At 44.6% G+C, this 21,021-nt stretch overlaps 1 protein-coding gene across 2 annotated transcripts in view; it reads right to left on the reverse strand.

Annotated features, from left to right (window-relative positions):
• The window catches only part of CLSTN2 (calsyntenin 2), a 634,178-nt gene that overhangs the window by 25,302 nt on the left and 587,855 nt on the right, over positions 1 to 21,021 (reverse strand). For both annotated transcript variants that reach the window (XM_060149165.1, XM_060149164.1), the window contains one exon: positions 16,395 to 16,557. In XM_060149165.1, coding sequence (XP_060005148.1) covers positions 16,395 to 16,557 — 163 coding nt within the window. The remainder of the gene's footprint in view (positions 1 to 16,394; positions 16,558 to 21,021) is intronic.

Consider the following 21,021-nt stretch of genomic DNA (forward strand, 5'->3'; position numbering starts at 1 on the left):
AATGGTAGAGCTGCCCACTCCAAGGCATCCAGGTGGTCATCCCTTCCCCGCCTTGTCCCCCACTTGGAGCAGCAGATCCAACAACAACTCTCAATGACTGGCATGAACTATGTGCCCAATGCTGTTGAATCTTCATCAAACTCTTGGGAGGTAGGTACTTATTCTTTTTTATTTATTTTTTTACATCTTTACTGAAGTATAATTGCTTTACAATGTTGTGTTAGTTTCTGCTGTATAACAAAGTGAATCAGCTATACGTATATATATATATCCCCATATCCTCTCCCTCTTGCACCTCCCTCCCACCCTCCCTATCCCACCCCTCTAGGTGGTCACAAAGCACCGAGCTGATCTCCCTGTGCTATGCGGCTGCTTCCCACTAGCTATCTCTTTTACATTTGGTAGTGTATATATGTCCCTTATCTCACTTTGTCACAGCTTACCCTTCCCCCTCTCTGTATCCTCAAGCCCATTCTCTACTATGTTTGTATCTTTATTCCTGTCCTGTCCCCAGGTTCTTCATGACCATTTTTTTGTTTGTTTTTTAGATTCCATATATATGTGTTAGCATACGGTATTTTGTTTTTCTCTTTCTGACTTACTTCACTCTGTATGACAGACTCTATGTCCATCCACCTCACTACAAATAACTCAGTTTCGTTTCTTTTTATGGCTGAGTAATATTCCATTGTATATATGTGCCACATCTTCTTTATCCATTCATCTGTCGATGGACACTTAGGTTGCTTCCATTTCCTGGCTATTGTAAATACAGCTGCAATGAACATATTGGTACATGACTCTTTTTGAATTATGGTTTTCTCAGGGTATATGCCCAGGAGTGGGATTGCTGGGTCATATGGTAGTTCTATTTGTAGTTTTTTAAGGAACCTCCATACTGTTCCCCATAGTGGCTGTATCAATTTACATTCCCACCAACAGTGCAAGAGGATTCCCTTTTCTCCACACCCTCTCCAGCATTTATTGTTTGTAGACTTTTTGGTGATGGCCATTCTGACTGGTGTGAGATGATATCTCATTGTAGTTTTGATTTGCATTTCTCTAATGATTAATGATGCTGAGCATTCTTTCATGTGTTTGTTGGCAATCTGTATATCTTCTATGGAGAAATGTCTATGTAGGTCTTCTGCCCATTTTTGGATTGCGTTGTTTGTTTTTTTGTTATTGACCTGCATGAGCTGCTTGTAAATTTTGGAAATTAATCCTTTGTCAGTTACTTCATTTGCAAATATTTTCTCCCATTCTGAGGGTTGTCTTTTGGCTTGTTTATGGCGTCCTTTGCTGTGCAAAATCTTTTAAGTTTCATTAGGTCCCATTTGTTTATTTTTGTTTTTATTTCCATTTCTCTAGGAGGTGGGTCAAAAAGGATCTTGCTGTGATTTATGTCATAGAGTGTTCTGCCTATGTTTTCCTCTAAGGGTTTGATAATTTCTGGCCTTACATTTAGGTCTTTAATCCATTTTGAGCTTATTTTTGTGTATGGTGTTAGGGAGTGTTTTAATCTCGTACTTCTACATGTACCTGTCCAGTTTTCCCAGCACCACTTACTGAAGAGGCTGTCTTTTCTCCACTGTATATTCTTGCCTCCTTTATCATAGATAAGGTGACCATATGTGCGTGGGTTTATCTCTGGGCTTTCTATCCTGTTCCATTGATCTATATTTCTGTTTTTGTGCCAGTACCATACTCTCTTGATTACTGTAGCTTTGTAGTATAGTCTGAAGTCTGGGAGCCTGATTCCTCCAGCTCTGTTCTTCGTTCTCAAGATTGCTTTGGCTATTCAGGGTCTTTTGTGTTTCCATACAAATTGGGAACTTTTTTGTTCTAGTTCTGTGAAAAATGGCATTGGTAGTTTGATAGGGATTGCATTGAATCTGTAGATTGCTTTGGGTAGTAGAGTCATTTTCACGATGTTGATTCTTCCAATCCAAGAACATGTTATATCTCTCCATCTGTTTGTATCATCTTTAATCACTTTCATCAGTGTCTTATAATTTTCTGCATACAGGTCTTCTGTCTCCTTAGGTAGGTTTATTCCTAGATATTATATTCTTTTCGTTGCAATGGTAAATGGGAGTGTTTTCTTAATTTCACTTTCAGATTTTTCATCATTAGTGTATAGGAATGCACGAGATTTCTGTGCATTAATTTTGTATCCTGCTACTTTACCAAATTCATTGATTAGCTCTAGTAGTTTTCTGGTAGCATCTTTAGGATTCTCCATGTATAGTATCATGTCATCTGCAAACAGTGACAGCTTTACTTCTTCTTTTTCAATTTGGATTCCTTTTATTTCTTTTTCTTCTCTGATTGTTGTGGGTAAAACTTCCAAAACTATGTTGAATAATAGCGGTGAGAATGGGCAACCTTGTCTTGTTCCTGATCTTAGTGGAAAAGGTTTCTGTTTTTCACCATTGAGGAGGATGTTGGCTGTGGGTTTGTCATATATGGCCTTTATTATGTTGAGGTAAGTTCCCTCTATGCCTACTTTCTGCAGGGTTTTTCTCATAAATGGGTGTTTAATTTTGTCAAAAGCTTTCTCTGCATCTATTGAGATGATCATATGGTTTTCCTCCTTCAACTTGTTAATATGGTGTATCACATTGATTGATTTGCATTTATTGAAGAATCCTTTCATTCCTGGGATAAACCCCACTTGATCATGGTGTATGATCCTTTAATGTGCTGTTGGATTCTGTTTGCTAGTATTTTGTTGAGGATTTTTGCATCTACGTTCATCAGTGATATTGGCCTGTAGTTTTCTTTCTTTGTGACATCTTTGGTTTTGGTATCAGAGTGATGGTGGCCTTGTAGAATGAGTTTGGGAGCGTTCTTCCCCCCACTGTATTTTGGAAGAGTTTGAGAAGGATAGGTGTTAGCTCTTCTCTAAATGTTTGACAGAATTCGCCTGTGAAGCCATCTGGTCCTGGGCTTTTGTTTGTTGGAAGATTTTTAATCACAGTTTCAATTTCAGTGCTTGTGATTGTTCTGTTCATTTTTTCTATTTCTTCCTGGTTGAGTCTCGGAAGGTTGTGCATTTCTAAGAATTTGTCCATTTCTTCCAGGTTGTCCATTTTATTGGCATATAGTTGCTTGTAGTAATCCCTCATGATCCTTTGTATTTCTGCAGTGTCAGTTGTTACTTCTCCTTTTTCATTTCCAATTCTATTGATTTGAGTCTTCTCCCTTTTTTTCTTGATGAGTCTGGCTAATGTTTTATTAATTTTGTTTATCTTCTCAATGAAACAGCTTTTAGTTTTATTGATCTTTGCTATCATTTCCTTCATTTCTTTTTATTTATTTTTGATCTGATCTTTATGATTTCTTTCCTTCTGCTACCTTTGGGGTTTTTTTGTTCTTCTTTCTATAATTGCTTTAGGTGTAAGGTTAGGTTGTTTATTTGAGATGTTTCTTGTTTCTTAAGGTAGGATTTTATTGCTATAAACTTCTCTGTTAGAACTGCTTTTGCTGCATCCCATAGCTTTTGGGTTGTCGTGTTTTCATTGTCATTTGTTTCTAGGTATTTTCATTTCTTTTTGTGGCTGAGTAATAATCCATTGTATATATGTGCCACATCTTCTTTATCCATTCATTTGTCAGTGGACACTTAGGTTGCTTCCATTTCCTGGCTATTGTAAGTAGAGCTGCAATGAACACTGTGGTACATGACTCTTTTTGAATTATGGTTTTCACAGGGTATATGCCCAGTAGTGGGATTGCTGGGTCATATAGTAATTCTATTTTTAGTGGTTTTTTTTGTTTGTTTGTTTGTTTTGCGGTATGCAGGCCTCCTACTGTTGTGGCCTCTCCCATTGCGGAGCACAGGCTCCGGACGCACAGGCTCAGCAGCCATGGCTCACGGGCCTAGCCGCTCCGTGGCATGTGGGATCTTCCCGGACCGGGGCATGAACCCGTGTCCCCTGCATTGGCAGGTGGACTCTCAACCACTGCGCCACCAGGGAAGCCCCCTATTTTTAATTTTTTAAGGAATCTCCATACTGTTCTCTATAGTGGCTGTATCAATTTACATTCTCACCAACAGTGCAAGAGGGTTCGCTTTTCTCCACAGCCTCTCCAGCATTTATTGTTTGTAGACTTTTTCATGATGGCCATTCTGACTGGTGTGAGGTGATACCTCATTGTAGTTTTTATTTGCATTTCTCTAATGATTAATGATGTTGAGCATCCTTTCATGTGTTTGTTGGCAATCTGTATATCTTTTTTGGAGAAATGTCTATGTAGGTCCTCTGCCCATTTTTAGATTGGGTTGTTTGTTTTTTTTCATATTGAGCTGCATTAGCTGCTTGTATATTTTGGAGATTAATCCTTTGTCAGTTGCTTCGTTTGCAAATATTTTCTCGCATTCTGAGGGTTGTCATTTCGTCTTGTTTATGGTTTCCTTTGCTGTGCAAAGAGCTTTGAAGTTTCATTAGGTCCCATTTGTTTATTTTTGTTTTTATTTCCATTTCTCTAGGAGGTGGCTCAAGGATCTTGCTGTGATTATGTCATAGGGTGTTCTGCCTATGTTTTCCTCTAAGAGTTTTATAATATCTGGCTTTACATTTAGGTCTTTAATCCATTTTGAGTTTGTGTACGGTGTTAGGAAGTGTTCTAATTTCATTCTTTTACATGTAGCTCTCCAGTTTTCCCAGCACTACTTATGAAGAGGCTGTCTTTTCTCCATTGTATATCCTTGCCTCCTTTGTCAAATATAAGGTGACCATATGTGCGTGGGTTTATCTCTGGGCTCTCTATCCTGTTCCATTGATCTATCTTTCTGTTTTTGTGCCAGTACCATACTGTCTTGATTACTGTAGCTTTGTAGTATAGTCTGAAGTTAGGGAGCTGGATTCCTCCGGTAGGTCCTTATTCTATAGTTACAGAGGAAACTTGGGGTTAGAGGAGAAAGTAGCCAAGGTCACATGAGCAGGAATTGGTGAAATGTGGGCTCTAGAGAGTGAGTACATCCATCTGTGCTCAGGACTAACTGGGCAAACTAGTGGTACTTGGCAGCCCAGTCTAGAATGTGGCTTGGAGAGAGCCGCTGTGGTCTGCCATCCAGGCCCCCTCAACTTCTCACTCAGAAGCTCCATCCTTAAAGACCACACTCTGTGACTCTCCTGGTTGCCAAGACATCTTCCTACACAGTATTTTCGTTCAGCGAAACATCCATATTTCCTATTTTTGACTCAAGAATCCCAGATCTGTGATGCACTCTATTAGTGATGCAGCTCCAGGAACGCAATTCTATTAGCATTTTGCAATAGGAGGCCAGCAAAAATTGGAAATATATTTGCACTCAGAGGTGGTTGTGATGTAGGATTTAAAAAAAATAATGGATACAGTGAAAAATCGCTTTCTATTTAATATCTAGGGTGTCTGCACACACCACATGGCTCCCCTGCTAACATTTAGACATACACATGCTCGTGAATTATTTTAAGAAAAGAAAATAACCTGATTTCTAGTACAAAGAACCTTCTCTAAATATTTGCAAACACAATTTTGGATTCCTCAGGTTAGATCTGCACACATTTTTAAAGTGTTTTCTGTTTGCCTAGCCTTCTGTTTGATTCAGTTGATTATAAGATGGGACTGTGTTCCCTAGGAGCTTACATTTAGTTGGGAGAATAGACACTGGAAAAGTAAAAAAAATATATGGGTAAATTTCCAGTACAGCAGATGTTCTAAGGCAGTGCATGATTAATTTCCAAACATGTGATTTAGACAATGTGTCCAACAGATCAGAGGGGGGAAAAATAACATCCATGATTTAGTATTAGGTCCCTAAAACATGGCAAATTTCTTTTATATACTATTTTATTTAATGCTTAAGTGGCAGGATAGTACTTTTGAGATCATAGCCTCTCTTCTTTATTTTTTTCTGAAGCCACAATTTTTAATAAAAGAATTCCAAAATCAAACCTGGCCTCCTGGGCCATTATGAAGAAATATTTATCAAGTGAATAAGAATATGCCTCTCTTCTTCTGATTTCTCCCATCTTAGCCTCCACTTAAACGCACCTCTGCCTTGTGATCATTGCCGCAGGGAGGGTTGTGACGGGGGAAGAGAAGATGGGGCTTGAAGCCGAATCTCTTCCTCATTTTCATTTGCAGAATCCTAAACCTTTAGGAGGGTGGGGAAGATGTGGGTATCTTCAACATCTGGGGGAAAATAGAGGAAGAAAATCTGCCTTCCCCCAGTCTAGGAAATGATACCCCAGACTGGCGGGTGGCAGGGAAGGGGTGGGGGGATAAGATGAAAGAGATGCAGAGTGAGGGCACCTGAGGCCCACCACCTGGGCTGAGCCCTGGAAAGGGTGTGTGATATTGGGAGGGAATGCCAGCCTGGCATATCTGGACAGATGGACCATGGATGGTTTCACAGAGAACATGAGAAGCAGCAGAGGTATTTCTGTGCCCCTAAGTAAGGCAAGGCAATACAGAGAGCACTGATGGCCCTAAAGGACCATTAGTGACTGAGGACCAAAGAGATGGGCACTATTTCAGTGGATACCTGCATGGAAAGATGACTGGAGGCCCCTTGACACCCTAGCGCCTTCTACAATCCAGCCCCCTGACATCAGCGAGCACCCTAAGGAAATGGGAGAATTCCAAATTTGCCAAGGTTAAATCTCCTCCAGTCAGATAGAAGAGGGGCTTGAAATGAAACTAAGACGGATGTGGAAAAACTACTTTTCTTTTTGTGAATCCAGATTCTTCCCTGCTAAACATACAACTCCTTTTACAGATGATGTTTTCAAAGCTAGGTAGGTAAATGGCCTAATGCCCTACGGGCAGAAGTTAGTGAAATTCTGATTCAAACTCAGGTCTTGCTTGCCCCCAAGCCTTTGACCTCCACGCCATACAGTACCTATGGCCGGGAGAGTTCGAGCAGCATTTCTTGGAGGATGTCATAATTGGGGTGCTTCAGAAAGATGGGGACAGGTCGGAACTGACACGGGGCTGGGGGAGAATGTCCAATGACACTGGGTTCTGTAGACACTGAATGGTTTCAGAAGCAGCTCTCAATGATTTGTGTCAAGTTTGCTGGGAAACACAGTTGTCCTGAAAAATAATAGCGTTTGGCAAGTGTGATTTAACGTTACCTGTGTTATTCTGGGTCGGAGTTTGCACTGGGAATGAATTCCGCCTCAGCTTTCTTTCCACTGAGAGGTGAGCCCATCGACTGTTCACGTAGCTTTAGAATCAGTCACGTTCACCTTCCTCTGAGTAAAAGATCTGTGTCGTGCGAAGGTACTAAGTCTCTTCCCCTTGCAAAGCGTATGCGGATGCTGTGATCTTTTTTTTTTTTTTCTTTTCCTGCTGTTATTCCCACAGCTATTTAGTCTGAGAAACCCATGGAAAGTAGTGGGGGCCGCGTTCCCTCTTGCTTGAGTTGGAGGCTGCTCTGTGCATGGTTTATTGATGGGGACACTCCTCAATGAACACAATTTCATGGATGGTTGGATATCAATTTTGAGCAATGCAAATGGTGAGACCATCTGAAATCTTGCTTTCTCTCATTTCCTCATTTCAGTGATGGAGACACACACGGAACGCAAAGACTAAGTGAAGTGTGTAATAGACCCCCATAAGCTGCGGCTTTTAAAACTGTCCGTGCAGCCCCGGGGGTTGAACTGTAGTTGCAGGGACTTGTGGACAGGGACGCTCTGCCATCAGGGCTGGCCATGACACATTCTCAGCAGGCTTTCTCTATCTTTTGGTTTTTATGTCTCCCTCCCTCCAGCCTTTCCAGCAAACATTTACATGGCATGTTCTAAGTGAGTGAAACATACGACTTATGGGATGACCACAAAAGTCATTACTCTGGGGTTGGGGACCTAAGTTGATGGAGTTAGAAGGGCCCTCATATATCACCCAGGATGGCCGCTCCACTCTCCAGGACCACAGAGGCAAGACATGGTCCTCAAAGACCCAGAGCAGATAAGCAGCAGTAGTGAGGGTCTGGAATTCTCGTCTGATTCCAAACTCAACCCTCCCATTAAACCATAATGCACGAGGGGCCTGTGGTTATCTTTGGCCTCAGCTTGATTTTGTCTGATCTCTGGGAAAAAATGCTCAGGGAGTTTGGGTAAATGGTTTGACCCCAGATTCCAGAATCCTCTGGTCTTCCTTACTTGGCTGTGAAACACCATCTGACTTTACATGTCCCTAGAAGCAGAGGTGGTGTAGCAGCATAGTTAAGGGTGAGGGCTCTGGGTGGCACAGACCTGGGTGCAAATCCAGGCTCTAGGTAACCTTTCCCAAGGTTCTTATGTTCTCTAAGTCTTAGTTTCCTCATCTGCAAAATGGGGATGATAATCACACCCACACCATAGGGTTGTTAAACAGAAGACAAGCCAGAGCTGAGCACAGTGCAGGAACTCAAAATTGGCCACTAGTTCTGGTGACAGCAAGAACCAAGGGACTCTGAAATGAGTCACGTGAGTTTTCTGTCTCTTTTTTCAGTGGCCTTCTCCTGTTTGTTTCTCCTCACTCTGGTGTGCCTCTCAGAGAAGTTAAAATGACACTGTTTTTACTCTAAGACCCTTGCCAAATTTTCTAATTAATATTACTTTCAGAATAAGATTCAACGTTAAAATTGTAACTCAGTTATACTGTGTTTCCACACATGAAGGCCTGAATTTTAAAGCTGATTTCATCTGTGTTGTCTTTTTTTTTTTTTTTGCAGTACGCGGGCCTCTCACTGCTGTGGCCTCTCCCGTTGCGGAGCACAGGCTCCGGACGGGCAGGCTCAGTGGCCATGGCTCACGGGCCCAGCCGCTCCGTGGCATGTGGGATCCTCCCAGGCCGGGGCACGAACCCGGGTCCCCTGCATCGGCAGACGGACTCTCAACCATTGCGCCACCAGGGAAGCCCATCTGTGTTGTCTTTAAACCAATATACCCTCATGTCAAATGAACTCCAGGTCCTAGAATCACCTTTTCTTGATTTTTTAGTAGAGACAATGCAAAGAGACACCTTGTTAGTCATCCCTGTGTGTCAGACCATGAACCATACGCCTTTGTCAAAACAAACTCAAAAATGGGGGATAATTCAATAAACACTAATTATTGACCTTCTCCAGGACATGAAGTAGGAGGAAAGAGAAGGGGAGGAGAATCTGTGAAAGCAGATAGTCCTTACTTTCTGCAAACTCATGCCCTAGTAGTGGGTGGAGATCTGCATTAATAACTCCAATGAGATGTTTCCCAAACAGTGCTCCAAGAACACTATTCCACAAAGAGTGAGTTCCACAGTGGAATACGATTGAGAAACATAGGTTAAGTAATGTCAAACTGATTGGTTTCTTGGCAGGCTTTTGAGAGCTTTGAATAAGCACATGTGCATTGTGACTCTTCAGTGTGGTGCTGTGGGGATGGTTTACGCAGTTTCCCAAACTGGACCTTGGCCTCCCTGAGGAAACTGTGGGACCGAGCTTCATGAGCCCCTCGGGAAATGCCACTTGAATGTAAGGCGGACTGTGCTAGCACGTGCCTCTTTCTCCCAGCAGCAGAGACCCCCAGGGATGCAGAATAATTTCAACACAGACTTTATTAAGAGAATTTGTATTAAATTAGACCAAGCTTATTAAGTGACGGCATGTATTCCAAGTCTCTGCACTACTTTTAGTGTCTGGAAAAAAAAAATGACCTGAAAATGTACAGCAGATCTCAGGTCCACATGTGGCTCTAATTCCTCTCTGTCTGAGGAACAGACGCTATTGATTACTGCAACCCTCAGGGTTATTTCTGCCTTTTTATTCCTTTTTTGGCCATTCCTATTCTTTGCCTTGACTCCTCCCCAAAGCCACAGTGGGGGTTCTCTCTGTTTGTCCCTTAACAGGTTCTAATTTTTAGAACCATCCCCTTCTTTATCTCCCGCTGCTTTATTTGTTAAGTAGGGGGTAGGACTCAGCCAGACCAGGAGCTAGGGCAGAAAGCCCTCTTCATCCAAAGCCAGAGGGGTGCCACTGTCAGGAACAGGCAAAGCTAGACACTCTAGGGAGGTCAAGGTCCAGAGAGCACTGGAGGAGAGGCCCCAGCAGAGGCAGGGATGAGGTGGTGTCTGGGGACAGAGCCACAAGCAGAGAAGTGTGTGATGAGCTCCCCCAAGAGCAGATGAGACTCAGGCAGAGGGCAGGGTGGTACTTTCTGGGGTGCATGTCTGGAACTATGTTTCTTCAAACATGTTCAGCCATTTCATTAACAGAACTTTTGCCCTGATATCATACAAAATGGATAAAACAGAGCTGCTCTGGTTGTCGTGTTGGGGGAGAGGTGCCCCGGGGTGTCACCTGCTGAGGCACGTCTCTGACACCCCGGGGACTCCCTAAGGCCGGGTCTGGCACATCAGCAGGCTTCCCGACTCACCCCCACGACAGCTGAGTTACAGGCCCTGGTTGGTTGGTCCCAGTGTAGAGGTCCAGGCACAAAGCAGATGTGATTATACAGTTTTTACCTAGAACTTGAAGTTTTGCTGTTAAAAATGGATGAGTAGGGGGCTTCCCTGGTGGCGCAGTGGTTGAGAGTCCGCCTGCCGATGCAGGGGACACAGGTTCGTGCCCCGGTCCGGGAAGATCCCACATGCCGCGGAGCGGCTAGGCCCGTGAGCCATGGCCGCTGAGCCTGCGCGTCCGGAGCCTGTGCTCCGCAACGGGAGAGGCCACAGCAGTGAGAGGCCCGCGTACCGCAAAAAAAAAAGGTTGAGTAGGGACTCTAAGGAAAAGGACAAATTAATTAGTCTTTCAAAAGATCTTCTACAATGGCGTGACCCAGAGAGAGACAGGGACCTGGTATTTGTCCAAAGGCAGCCGTTTCTGACTGATCAGACTGATCTCGGCCAGGAGGGAGGGTCTGATTCCATCCCCAGAACACTGACACGGAGCACAGAGGTGATGGTCAGGTGGCATGCAGTGGCCATGCAGAGGAAGGAGGACTTTTTTGAAAGGCGAGGTCCATCCTGACTTCAAAAGCCCTTCTCAAGAATTAAAATATGCTGCCTGCTCTAGGCCGTACTGGCAACATTTCTTAAGTGTAAATGAAGTCTCATTTTTTTTTTTAATTACTGGAAAAAATACCAATGAAAATAAAGTTCCACCAATGACTTTGGCTTTCCAATTCACGAACAGGGCACAGTAGGCGAATTGGGGCTGCAGAACAGTGCCCAGCCTCAGTGCTGGAGCCAGTTCCCAGGAGCAAGAAGCTGCTAGCACGTTATTTTCTATCCTCATTGTTAAACCCCAATTGGAAATTTCACCAATGGGAACCAGTTCCCTTGCCAATCTCAAAAGTACTTGAAAAACTCCCCACGATTACAGGCCCAAAGGGGTTCATTCACACAGCTTATAGCGTGTAGATAAGTGGACTTCGGAAGGGTTAGAAACATGCCGAGATAAAGACTGCATTACAGGCCATCAACTTCACAGTGCCATGTCCTATTGAAAGACCTTTTGATGTCTCCTTCCAAGACGAAAAGAGAATCCAGGCTCCTAACAAGGCAAGATGGCGCACTATGGTCTGGTCTCAACTCCTTATCTCAGCCTCCTCTCAACTCATTCTGGCCCATGCACGTTCCAGTGGTAGGGCACCCTGGGCATGCTGACGTCAAGCTTCTCTGCCATGCTGTATGCTCTTGCCATCTTTATCTTCCTAGCGAGCTCTTTCTCATCCAATAAAGCCCAATTTTAAAGAGTTTAAAGGATTTTTCTCCTATGCTGAAAATTCACCAATAGGTTATCATTCCCCTCAGAGAAGATACTCAGATCTTCTCCATGCCCAGAAGCCTGGATGATCAGGTTCTCTCCTATACCATCAGCCCCATCTTCCAGCGCTATAGATGGACCTGGGAGGGCAGGGTCTGAGTGTGAGCATTAATCTCGGGGAAAGGGAGAAGGTCAGTGCACGCAGGGAGCCACGGGGAAGATGGTATCCCAGAGGCCAGAGTGTACCAAGATCTTGCAGACAATCTGCCATATTGGGTTTAGGTGCAAGGAGCAGAGAAGGAGGTGGACGAGGCGACCAGCAGATGTTTTCAAATTTACACATTCATTCAGCTGAAACATGCCAAGCACACTCCATGGACCCATCACCTAATCCTTGTAATAAGGAGTAGGTATTACTCTAGATTAAAAAGAAAAAAGTAGGTGAGAAAGTAGGGGTTCAAGGAAGTTAGGGGTTCTGCTGGATCCACACAGCTAGTGAGTGGCAGGGCTGGGATTTGACTCAAACTCAATTTCTTATGACTCCTAAGCCTAAACTCTTTTTTCTTGTTCTGTAGAGCATCAGTCGAAGGAGTATACAGCAAGAGATTAGCAAAGAGAATACAGAGTTTCTGTGGCGTTTCGATTCCAGAGTTGTCAGATATCTCAGAAGGTAAAGGGTTTACAGCATTTGTATCAATACACATCAGTTCCTGCATTTTCCCAAACACATAATCACATCAACAAGATGACCAATCAGCAACAGTGGCAGCAAGCCACAGTGGAAGGCGAACAGGCTTCGAAGAGTTGAGGTTGGGCAAATCTGACGGGGTGACCTTGGGTAAGCTACCTCACCTCTCAGACCCTCAGTTTTTTTTATCCACAAATGGGGACTTCCTAGTGCTTTCTCAGAGGACTGTAAACATCCATGTACATAAAGGGCCTCCTTGCAACAGTGGCTCTTAAAGTTTCCTCCAGGAAATGACATAAGGCACTTCCACTCACATTTAATTGGCCAAAGCAAATCACATGGCCACACTTTACTCCAAGGAAGAGTGGTCCTAGCATCTATCTGGGAAGAGCACAGAAATACTCAAACACCCTAGTGACCGTTCTTTCTCCCACACTCTTTTAAAGCATTTTAAGAAATCTTTATTTATTTATTTATTTATTTTGGCTGCATTGGGTGTTCATTGCTGCACGCAGGCTTTCTCTAGTTGCGGCGAGCGAGGGCTACTCTTTGTTGTGGTGTGCGGGCTTCTCAGTGCAGTGGCTTCTCTTGTTGTGGAGCACAGGCTGTAGGCACGTGGGCTTCAGTAGTTGTGGCACATGGGCTCAGTAGTTGTGGCACATGGGCTCTAGAGCCCAGGCTCAGTAGTTGTGGTGCACAGGCTTAGTTGCTCCACGGCACGTGGGATCTTCCCGGACCAGGGCTCAAAACCGTGTCCTCTGTTTTGGCAGGTGGATTCTTAACTACTTTGCCACCAGGGAAGTCCCTCTCCCACATTCTTTTAAAATGAACATATACTTTGGTTTGAAAAGCATTTTTGTGGCATAGCTTTTAAATAAAATGTCATCAGGTATAATATTAGAGCTTCTATTTATGGAGTGACAATGTTGTCTTCAGATGTGGCCTAGGTGGATATTGAGGAAGGAATCAACTCCCAGAGAATGGAGTCAAGGATCACAAAGAACATGTCCCACCCCTAGGGCAGGGGCCCTTACAGCATCTGCCCAGAGGGATTTCAGAATTGCTGTGGACCAGACTGCTGTGTTTCTCTAACTATTCCTCTTACGTAGTGGAAATGTTTTTTGGTTATTCTTCTTCATTCCACTGTTGTATAGTGTGTGTGTGTGTGTGTGTGTGTGTGTGTGTGCGTGCGCGTGTGTTTGTGTGCATGTGCACGTATGGAGGGGCTGATGGCTGTGGTGGTAGCAAATACTTCTTCTTGTTAGTGTATAGGTCTCCAGAGCGAGTGAAGCCGCATCTGGGCCAGATAGAGAGCCTCCTGTGCATCTCAACCCAATGAAAAGATCATCAGGAATCACTCAGAGAACCTGTACATTGAGCTTGGAGCCAGTCACAGGTGGGACTTAGAGTTTGTCTCATTTAGAGAAGGGTGGCTGTATTTTTATTGTGGGAAGGGCAGTCAAACGAACATCGCTGACTAAGTGGACAGACCATAGTGTTCATCAGTGTCATTCGTACAATATTTCCAGTTTTTCTTCCAGACATATTGTAGATTTCACTTCCAGGCTTTGTTGGAGTTAGATGTGGCCATGTGACTTGCTTTGGCCAATAATGTGTGAGTAGAAATGACTGGTGTCACTTGTAGGCAGAAGCTTTAAGGGCTTGTGCACCGTCCGTCATGCTTTCTTTTTCTTCTTTCTCAGCGTGCAGCAGTGTAGCTGCTCTGTCTGCTTGGGAAAAGCAGAGAGGAGCCCCCTCTCTTCTGCAGTGGATATGAAGTGAGAATTATTTTAAATAACTGAGAACTGGGGCTTGGTTGTCACTACAGCACAACTTAGCCTATTCTAACTGATCCAAAGAGACCATCTTAATTCTTTATAAAATCACTTTCTTTTGGTGGGGCTGGTCTGCCCAGTTGGCACGTAACTGGGAAAAAGTGGTTTCAACTGGCCTTGTTAGAGTTCGGGGCAGGTTTCCATTGCAGGCTGGGGTGACAGGGATCCAGATGTGGTCCCGGAGGGCCTCTAGGGAAGAGTAGTGGTCAGGTTCATGGTGAGGACATGACTGGGGCCCCCTTATCTTATGGGCAGCATCCAGGCTATGTTCTGGAATATCCACGGGCTGACTGGGGGTGTTCAGCTGGGGCACTGAGCCATCGCTCCAGCACAGCTGTGTTTAGTGACTAATGATTCCTGTGCAACCTCTAAATCGGTGCCTTGCTATACTAGTTAGTTTCATGGACTCTTGCCAGGTGACACCGTCTTCCTTTCCTGTTATCCTGGGGAACTCTGCAATACTGAGGAAGCTCCTATCACATTCTACTGAAATGTCTGAGAAGCTTTCTACTACCCCGTGATGTACGTCAGACTTCAAGTAGGTGACTTCTGCTCAAAAACACACTCTCTCGCTCAGGCATAAAAAAGAATGAAATAATGCCATTTGCAGCAATGTGGATGGACCTAGAGATTATCACACTAAGTGAAGTAAGCCAGACAGAGAAAGACAGATATCATATGATTGGTTTATACGTGGAATCTAAAAAGAAAAGATACAAATGAACTTATATACAAAACAGAAATAGACTCACAGACATAGAAAACAGACTTATGGTTAACAAAGGGGAAAGTGGGGAGAGGGATAAACTAGGAGGTTGGGATTAACATATACACACTACTATATATAAAATAGATAAACAACAAGGACCTACTGTATAGCACAGGAAACTATACTCAATAGTTTGTTATAACCTATAAGGGAAAAGAATCTGAAAAAGAATATATATACACACACATATATATCTCTGAATCACTTTGCTGTACACCTGAAACTAACCCAACCTTCTAAATCAACTATACTCCAATTAAAAAATATATACTCTCTTCTGTTGCCTCATTCCTGCTTTGTTTCCTTCCCGGACTTTGTGTCTCTAGTGCTCCCAGGGCTGCACCATTTGCCCTTCGTGTCATCTTCTCTTGCATGGGGCTGCCCAGAACTCACTCTTCGTCCCAGTGCAGAGGGGCCTATGTCTCCCCTAGAGGAAGCCAGCCCTCTGAAGACTTACTCTTATACCATAACCCACCTTTCCCCTAAGCCCCCATGGCGAATGGTCAAGGCCACCGATCTTAGTAACTTTCAAAGAATCCATCAACACGAGTTCGAGTCATCTCCAAGTGCTAACCTGCTAATTTGGGGAGCATTTTACTTCCCCTCTGCTCTCCCATTGGTACTTCAAAACACCCCAGCTGCTAAGGGGCAAAGACAAAGATGTCAGCAAATCTGAGTGGGGAATAGAGAGGCTACCTGCATGCTCAGAGGGCTGGTTTTCCTGCTTCCAAAGAGATTAGCCTGGGTGCAGGGACTGGAGGAGAGGCAGCAGCAGAGGAAATGAGGAGGGAGCAGGGACCTTCAAGCGAGAAGGCAGCAAAGAGCCTCCATCCCTGGGGAGCAGGGAAGGGGCTCAGAGCTTAGCAGAACTTGAGGGCGGCCTCTCGTGGCTTTGAACCCTATGCGCAATCCACCCGCTCCCTCCGTCCCACATATTTGTGAATTCCCGGTATAGAGGGTTGGGGTCTTGGATAATTTGATTGGGAATAAAGAGAGATCCTTGGCTCCTGACCTGTGTAGCAGTCAGCAGAGCCAACTGGCAATTTTGTTATAAGATTCCACATTCAGCCCCACACAGCCCCAGTTTGAAACCGGCTAAGGTTCCAGAACAATAAAAGGCATGAGCAACTCAGAGGCAACCTGAAATTCTCATGTTGATCTAAAATCAAAATCTGGTCTCAAGCCAAGTGCTTTATTATTATACAAGCGTAGTGCCTGGATTCATCCTTATTTTTATAAGTCCTGTTTTATTAGTAAGGGATAGAAAATTTTCCTGGCTGATTCTCATACCACTTGCTTTGCCCTTTTCTCTGTCAGTACCTTTCATGGACCGTACGCAGATGGGCCAGGAAGAAGGTCTGGACTTAGGGTTACCTTGCCAACAAGCGCCGACCGTAAGTTGCATGGCTATGTGAGACGGATGAATGGGCCAATCGTTGGTCACCAGGTATGGTTCATACGTTGCTCCATCCATGTATAAGGTAACCACAGGAAACTCCACATTGATGACATAGTAATGCCATTCTTTGTCACAAATCTAGTGGAAAGAAAGAGAAGCAACACTTAAAATTGAATAGGCAGTGAAACATCAAACAGACTGTTATTCTAATTATGAGAGAGGGAGAAGAGACCTTTAAATCAACAATGTTTATTGCAAAGAACTCAATGAACATAATGGTTGATATGCACTGGGGTTATAGAAACTCATGTCAAACGTGATGGGGCAAACCGTGGAGTAGAGGAACACCTGAGAAGCTAATCGTCAGGCAAACATTTGGCTATCGGCAGATTATCTCGGTCACATAACTACCAGCTCTCTAGGCTGGCAGGTCCTTGGTGGACAGGTGGAGGTGTCCGCTTAAATTTGCGCTGTATCAAATTTTTCTTAGTTTTTCAATAGAGAGAGAGTAGAATTAAAATTGTTTTTCTAAGCTCCGGGAAGGATGCTAGATTGGAAGTAGAAATGAAGAAGAAGATAGAGAAGGGGCAGAGGAAGGGAAAGAGAAAGAAGAAAATAGAAGAGGAAAAAATGAGGAGTTAGGAAGGATCAAGGAGGAAGCAATGACCATGGGAAGAGGAAGAAGAATGAGTTTCAGAAGAATAGGAACCCCCCCCCTCACTGCAATTCCTTTGTCTCTAGATTAAGGCTTGTCTGAGGAGCTGTTGTAGTCTCACCCTCCCTTCAACCCAAGCAAAATAAATTCTGAGACAGACAGTCTGCCCAAGAGGACTCAGTTTTATCCTTCCTTAGAGTGCCTGGGGAGCTAGAGAAGAACAACAAGTGGGTCCTCCTGGCTGGACTCAGTACACAGCACTCTTGCACTCATGTCCCCTCACAACTTTTGCACCTGTGATTTCTGGTCTTAGGCCTGGGAATGAAAATCTAACCTTAATGGGTGGGTAGAGACATTGGGGGCCAGGATAAAGTCACAATTCCTGACCTCAAGATGCTCAACTCCCACAGCATCGTGCAAAATAGAAACCAGTATGGCACACGTCTTGGGAAAAGCGATAGGAAGCATAAAAGGTGACAAGGCTGGGGATGGGAGCCCCCTCCCTCCGGCCCCCTAAGCAAGTGTCTTGGAAGTCGCATTAGGCTCTCTCTCCTCCCCACTCCCTCTCCGTCAGATCCCTCTGTACCCTGTGGAGTCCACCTCGGAAGTGTCTCTCATCTGCGTCCTCTTGTCTCCATTGCCCCTGCTGTCTGTGGCAACACAGACAGATGAGTTCTGCATGAAGGTGACCCCAAGTGAGGACATCAAAGTCCTCCCTACACCCCGCTCTGGGTTAAATGTGCTGTTTCTCATGAATAGATAACACGAAAGGGATGCTAAATGATCTTTTCCCTTTCATTCTGGAATAAGATTTTTTCCCCTTAATGTTCTTTTTATACGGTTCTGTTTCATGTCTCAGAAAATTGCTTCTTTTGAAATCCATTAACCTGATAAAGCCTGATGAATATTTTAGGGGCCCTTGGAAGGTAAGCAGGAGGGGTCCAGGCAGATGTCTCCAAAATCCTGTTCCACTTCACTGAGTGTACAGCTCAGTACCTGATACATCTCACTAGAGGTCCTAACTCTACTTACACCCACCTCCTGCTTGACGCCCGAGACCAGACACTGGGCTGGGTGCAGGGATCTTGGGGTGGGTCTCTGACCCAGGTGAGGCTGACCTAGGGGTGTAGGTGTGGCACCAAAGAAGATCTGAAGACACAGTCTAGGGGTGATGAAAGAGTGGGGAACTAAGGAGAGTTCTGAATGAGGAAGCATCTAATCCAAGGAGACCCAATGCACGCTGGACTTGGGGTTTGCAATCACGGATGGCCAGTCAGAACATCCTGGGGATGGTCTCTGAGGCATCAGGAAACCTCTGACCAGTCCCAGGGTGGAGAGCGGACAGATGGCAGTGCCGTGACCCTGTCCACACCTCATGCCCTTGGAAATACAGGCAGAACACCATCAGGCAGCTCTGGGGGGCTCCCCTGCCCAGGCCACCATCACCACTCTTCCAGTGGCCTCCCTCTCGGGCCCGGCTGCCATGTTGAATCCATGCACTGGCTGACTGTACATCACCCTGCATCTGCCGTAGCTGGATGGAGGCTGGTTCTCTGGCCCGCTTTCTTTCCCAACACTTACAGCATTTTTGTAGGACAATACAAAAAATGCCAAGGAGGAAGCAAAATAAGTCCGTAGCTTCACAGGAGTAGCAATCCCTGTCAATGTTACAATCTTCTCCTAGGCATCCCCACATCCCCCAGCTTTTCTGAAATGTGCTCCATGAACAGCAGCCCCTGTGATGTCCCACCTAAAAACAGTGATGTCCCACCTTAAAAAACAGTGAAGCCTTGGTTTTTGTTTTTTTCATTTCCCATGTCATTAGCCTATCCAAGGTTCCCAGCAGCCTCAAAGTATACACCTGTAACAATTTTTCAACCTTTTGGGAAAACGGAACTTTTCTATTTATAGCATTCCTGTAAGCATCCCATGAAAAAAGAGTTGGGAAAGGTCTATTTGGAACACGCTGTACATACAACTTGAAAGTTTGCTTATCTCACTTAACATCAGTATTAAAATGCCTTTACTGTCTTCATTTTACATGGCTGTATAATATGGATACACTCCATGATACTAGACTATATTTTATACTTCATTATTCCCTTATTCTCAGGTATTCATTGTGTACCAGCAATTATAAATGATACCACAATGAATTTCTTTTTGCACAAATATTTCTCTGCATTTCTGATTATATCCTTGGAAGAGATTCCTGGAATGGAATTACTGGATCAAACGTTGGAGGTATTTTTGAAGGCTCTTGACAATACATCATCCAATTTTTTCCTGCAGTAGTTTGTGCTTATTTATACTCCTGCCACACAGTGTGAGACTGCTCGTGCACTGTACCTTTACCTCACTGAGTATTTAAAAAAATAGAAAATCCTGGCAATTTGGAAGGGGGATACGTTCTATCTTATTTTAATATGGGTCACAAAAGATGGCAAGATTTATATTTTCCGAGGTCAGAAGGTAGGGCCTTCTGGGAGTGGGGAGCAGCCTGAGCTGACCTAGAGGTAGTAAAGGTTGGGAGCTTCCCCAGTGAGCTCCTAACTCGGCGTCCAAACAGAGGCTATCAGTCAGACTGGGCTTACTCCTGCAGACTTCCTGCACCAAGTAATCTATGAAGGCAGCTAAAGGAAACGCCTAATTAGGGTTTCATACATGTGGATCTATGATGAGAAAGAGACCCTCGTTAACCCTCTGCAGGGACAAACGGTAACTGAAAAATGATCAAGCCAGGAGGCAGCAAAAATAACTGTGTCAAGGCAATGGCTCCACCATGAAAGGAGGAAATTAGGCAAAGTGACCTTTCCTGGGGGGAGAGAGGAACTTTCATTCCTGAGTGTGCATGAATCCCTGGGGAACCCAGGTGGCACCAGGCATGTCCAATGCCATCCCCAGAGACAATGCCCAAGCCCTCAGCTGGCCCAAGGACGCTCTGCCCTCTGGAAACCTGCAGGTGTGTTCCTACGGTGTCTGGCGGCCGCTGCTGTCTAGCTGGGGAGTGAATCAGAGACCGAGGCCCAGGGACAAATGCTGGATATCCGCCCAAAAGGGTGGATGGCAGGGACATTGCCAAGGAGGTCTGAGTTGGGAGCAGGCTGGTACTGCAGGGTTGAGTTGGAGACTGGGGAAGCCTCCCATGAGAGGGGAGGAGATCAGGCTGCCCACAAGTTGGTCCAAATGTCCTTGAATGGGCCACACTGGAAGTTCTGAGTTGGTTTTCCTAGGACTCAGGTATTTTTGAACGCAGTTATTCAATGTGAGATACATTTACCTATGAACCAATGTGGGAGGGAATGTACTAAGGGCTGCTTGGGATGCAGCACTTAGCAGATACATGCTTTGCCTGCAAGGTTTTCAATCTGGGGCAGGGCATGGTGGTGGTGGTTAGGTATCAAATACACAGAAGACTCAGATGCAATCGGAATTGAGATAAGTCTTACAGACAAGGTGCAAAGCACTGTGAGATCCAGACTTCTGGTTGGGAGAAGGTGGCATTTAGGGTGGCTAAAACTGTTAAGATTTCATTAGGAATAGATGGCAAGGAAAAATTCCAGGAAAATGGAGCAGAAACCTTTTATTCCCTCATTCATCTGTCCTTTCAATTGGCAAAGAAGCTAGTAGGTTTGGGGCAAATGGAGATTCACTCATTCACTCACTCCTATAGACATTTACTAAGTGCATATCCTGCTTTTTGAAGAAAAGAAGGCACCTGCCCTCATGGAGCTTCCAGTTCAGACACAGAATTGACAGAAAAGCTTGTAATAGTTGTGACTCATGTCCACAGATTTGTGCAAGGCACCAGGGTGATGCCGTGGAGGGGGCGGGTGTCTGATTGCACTGGGAGGAGGGAAGGAGCACAGACACAGAGCTTGGAGGGGTCACGTTGGTTTGGGCGAGGTGAGGAGTGGCAGATGAGGCTGCAAGGATAGCTTGGAACT

Source organism: Lagenorhynchus albirostris, chromosome 5 (genome assembly GCF_949774975.1).
Source record: "Lagenorhynchus albirostris chromosome 5, mLagAlb1.1, whole genome shotgun sequence".
NCBI classification, from domain to species: domain Eukaryota; kingdom Metazoa; phylum Chordata; class Mammalia; order Artiodactyla; family Delphinidae; genus Lagenorhynchus; species Lagenorhynchus albirostris.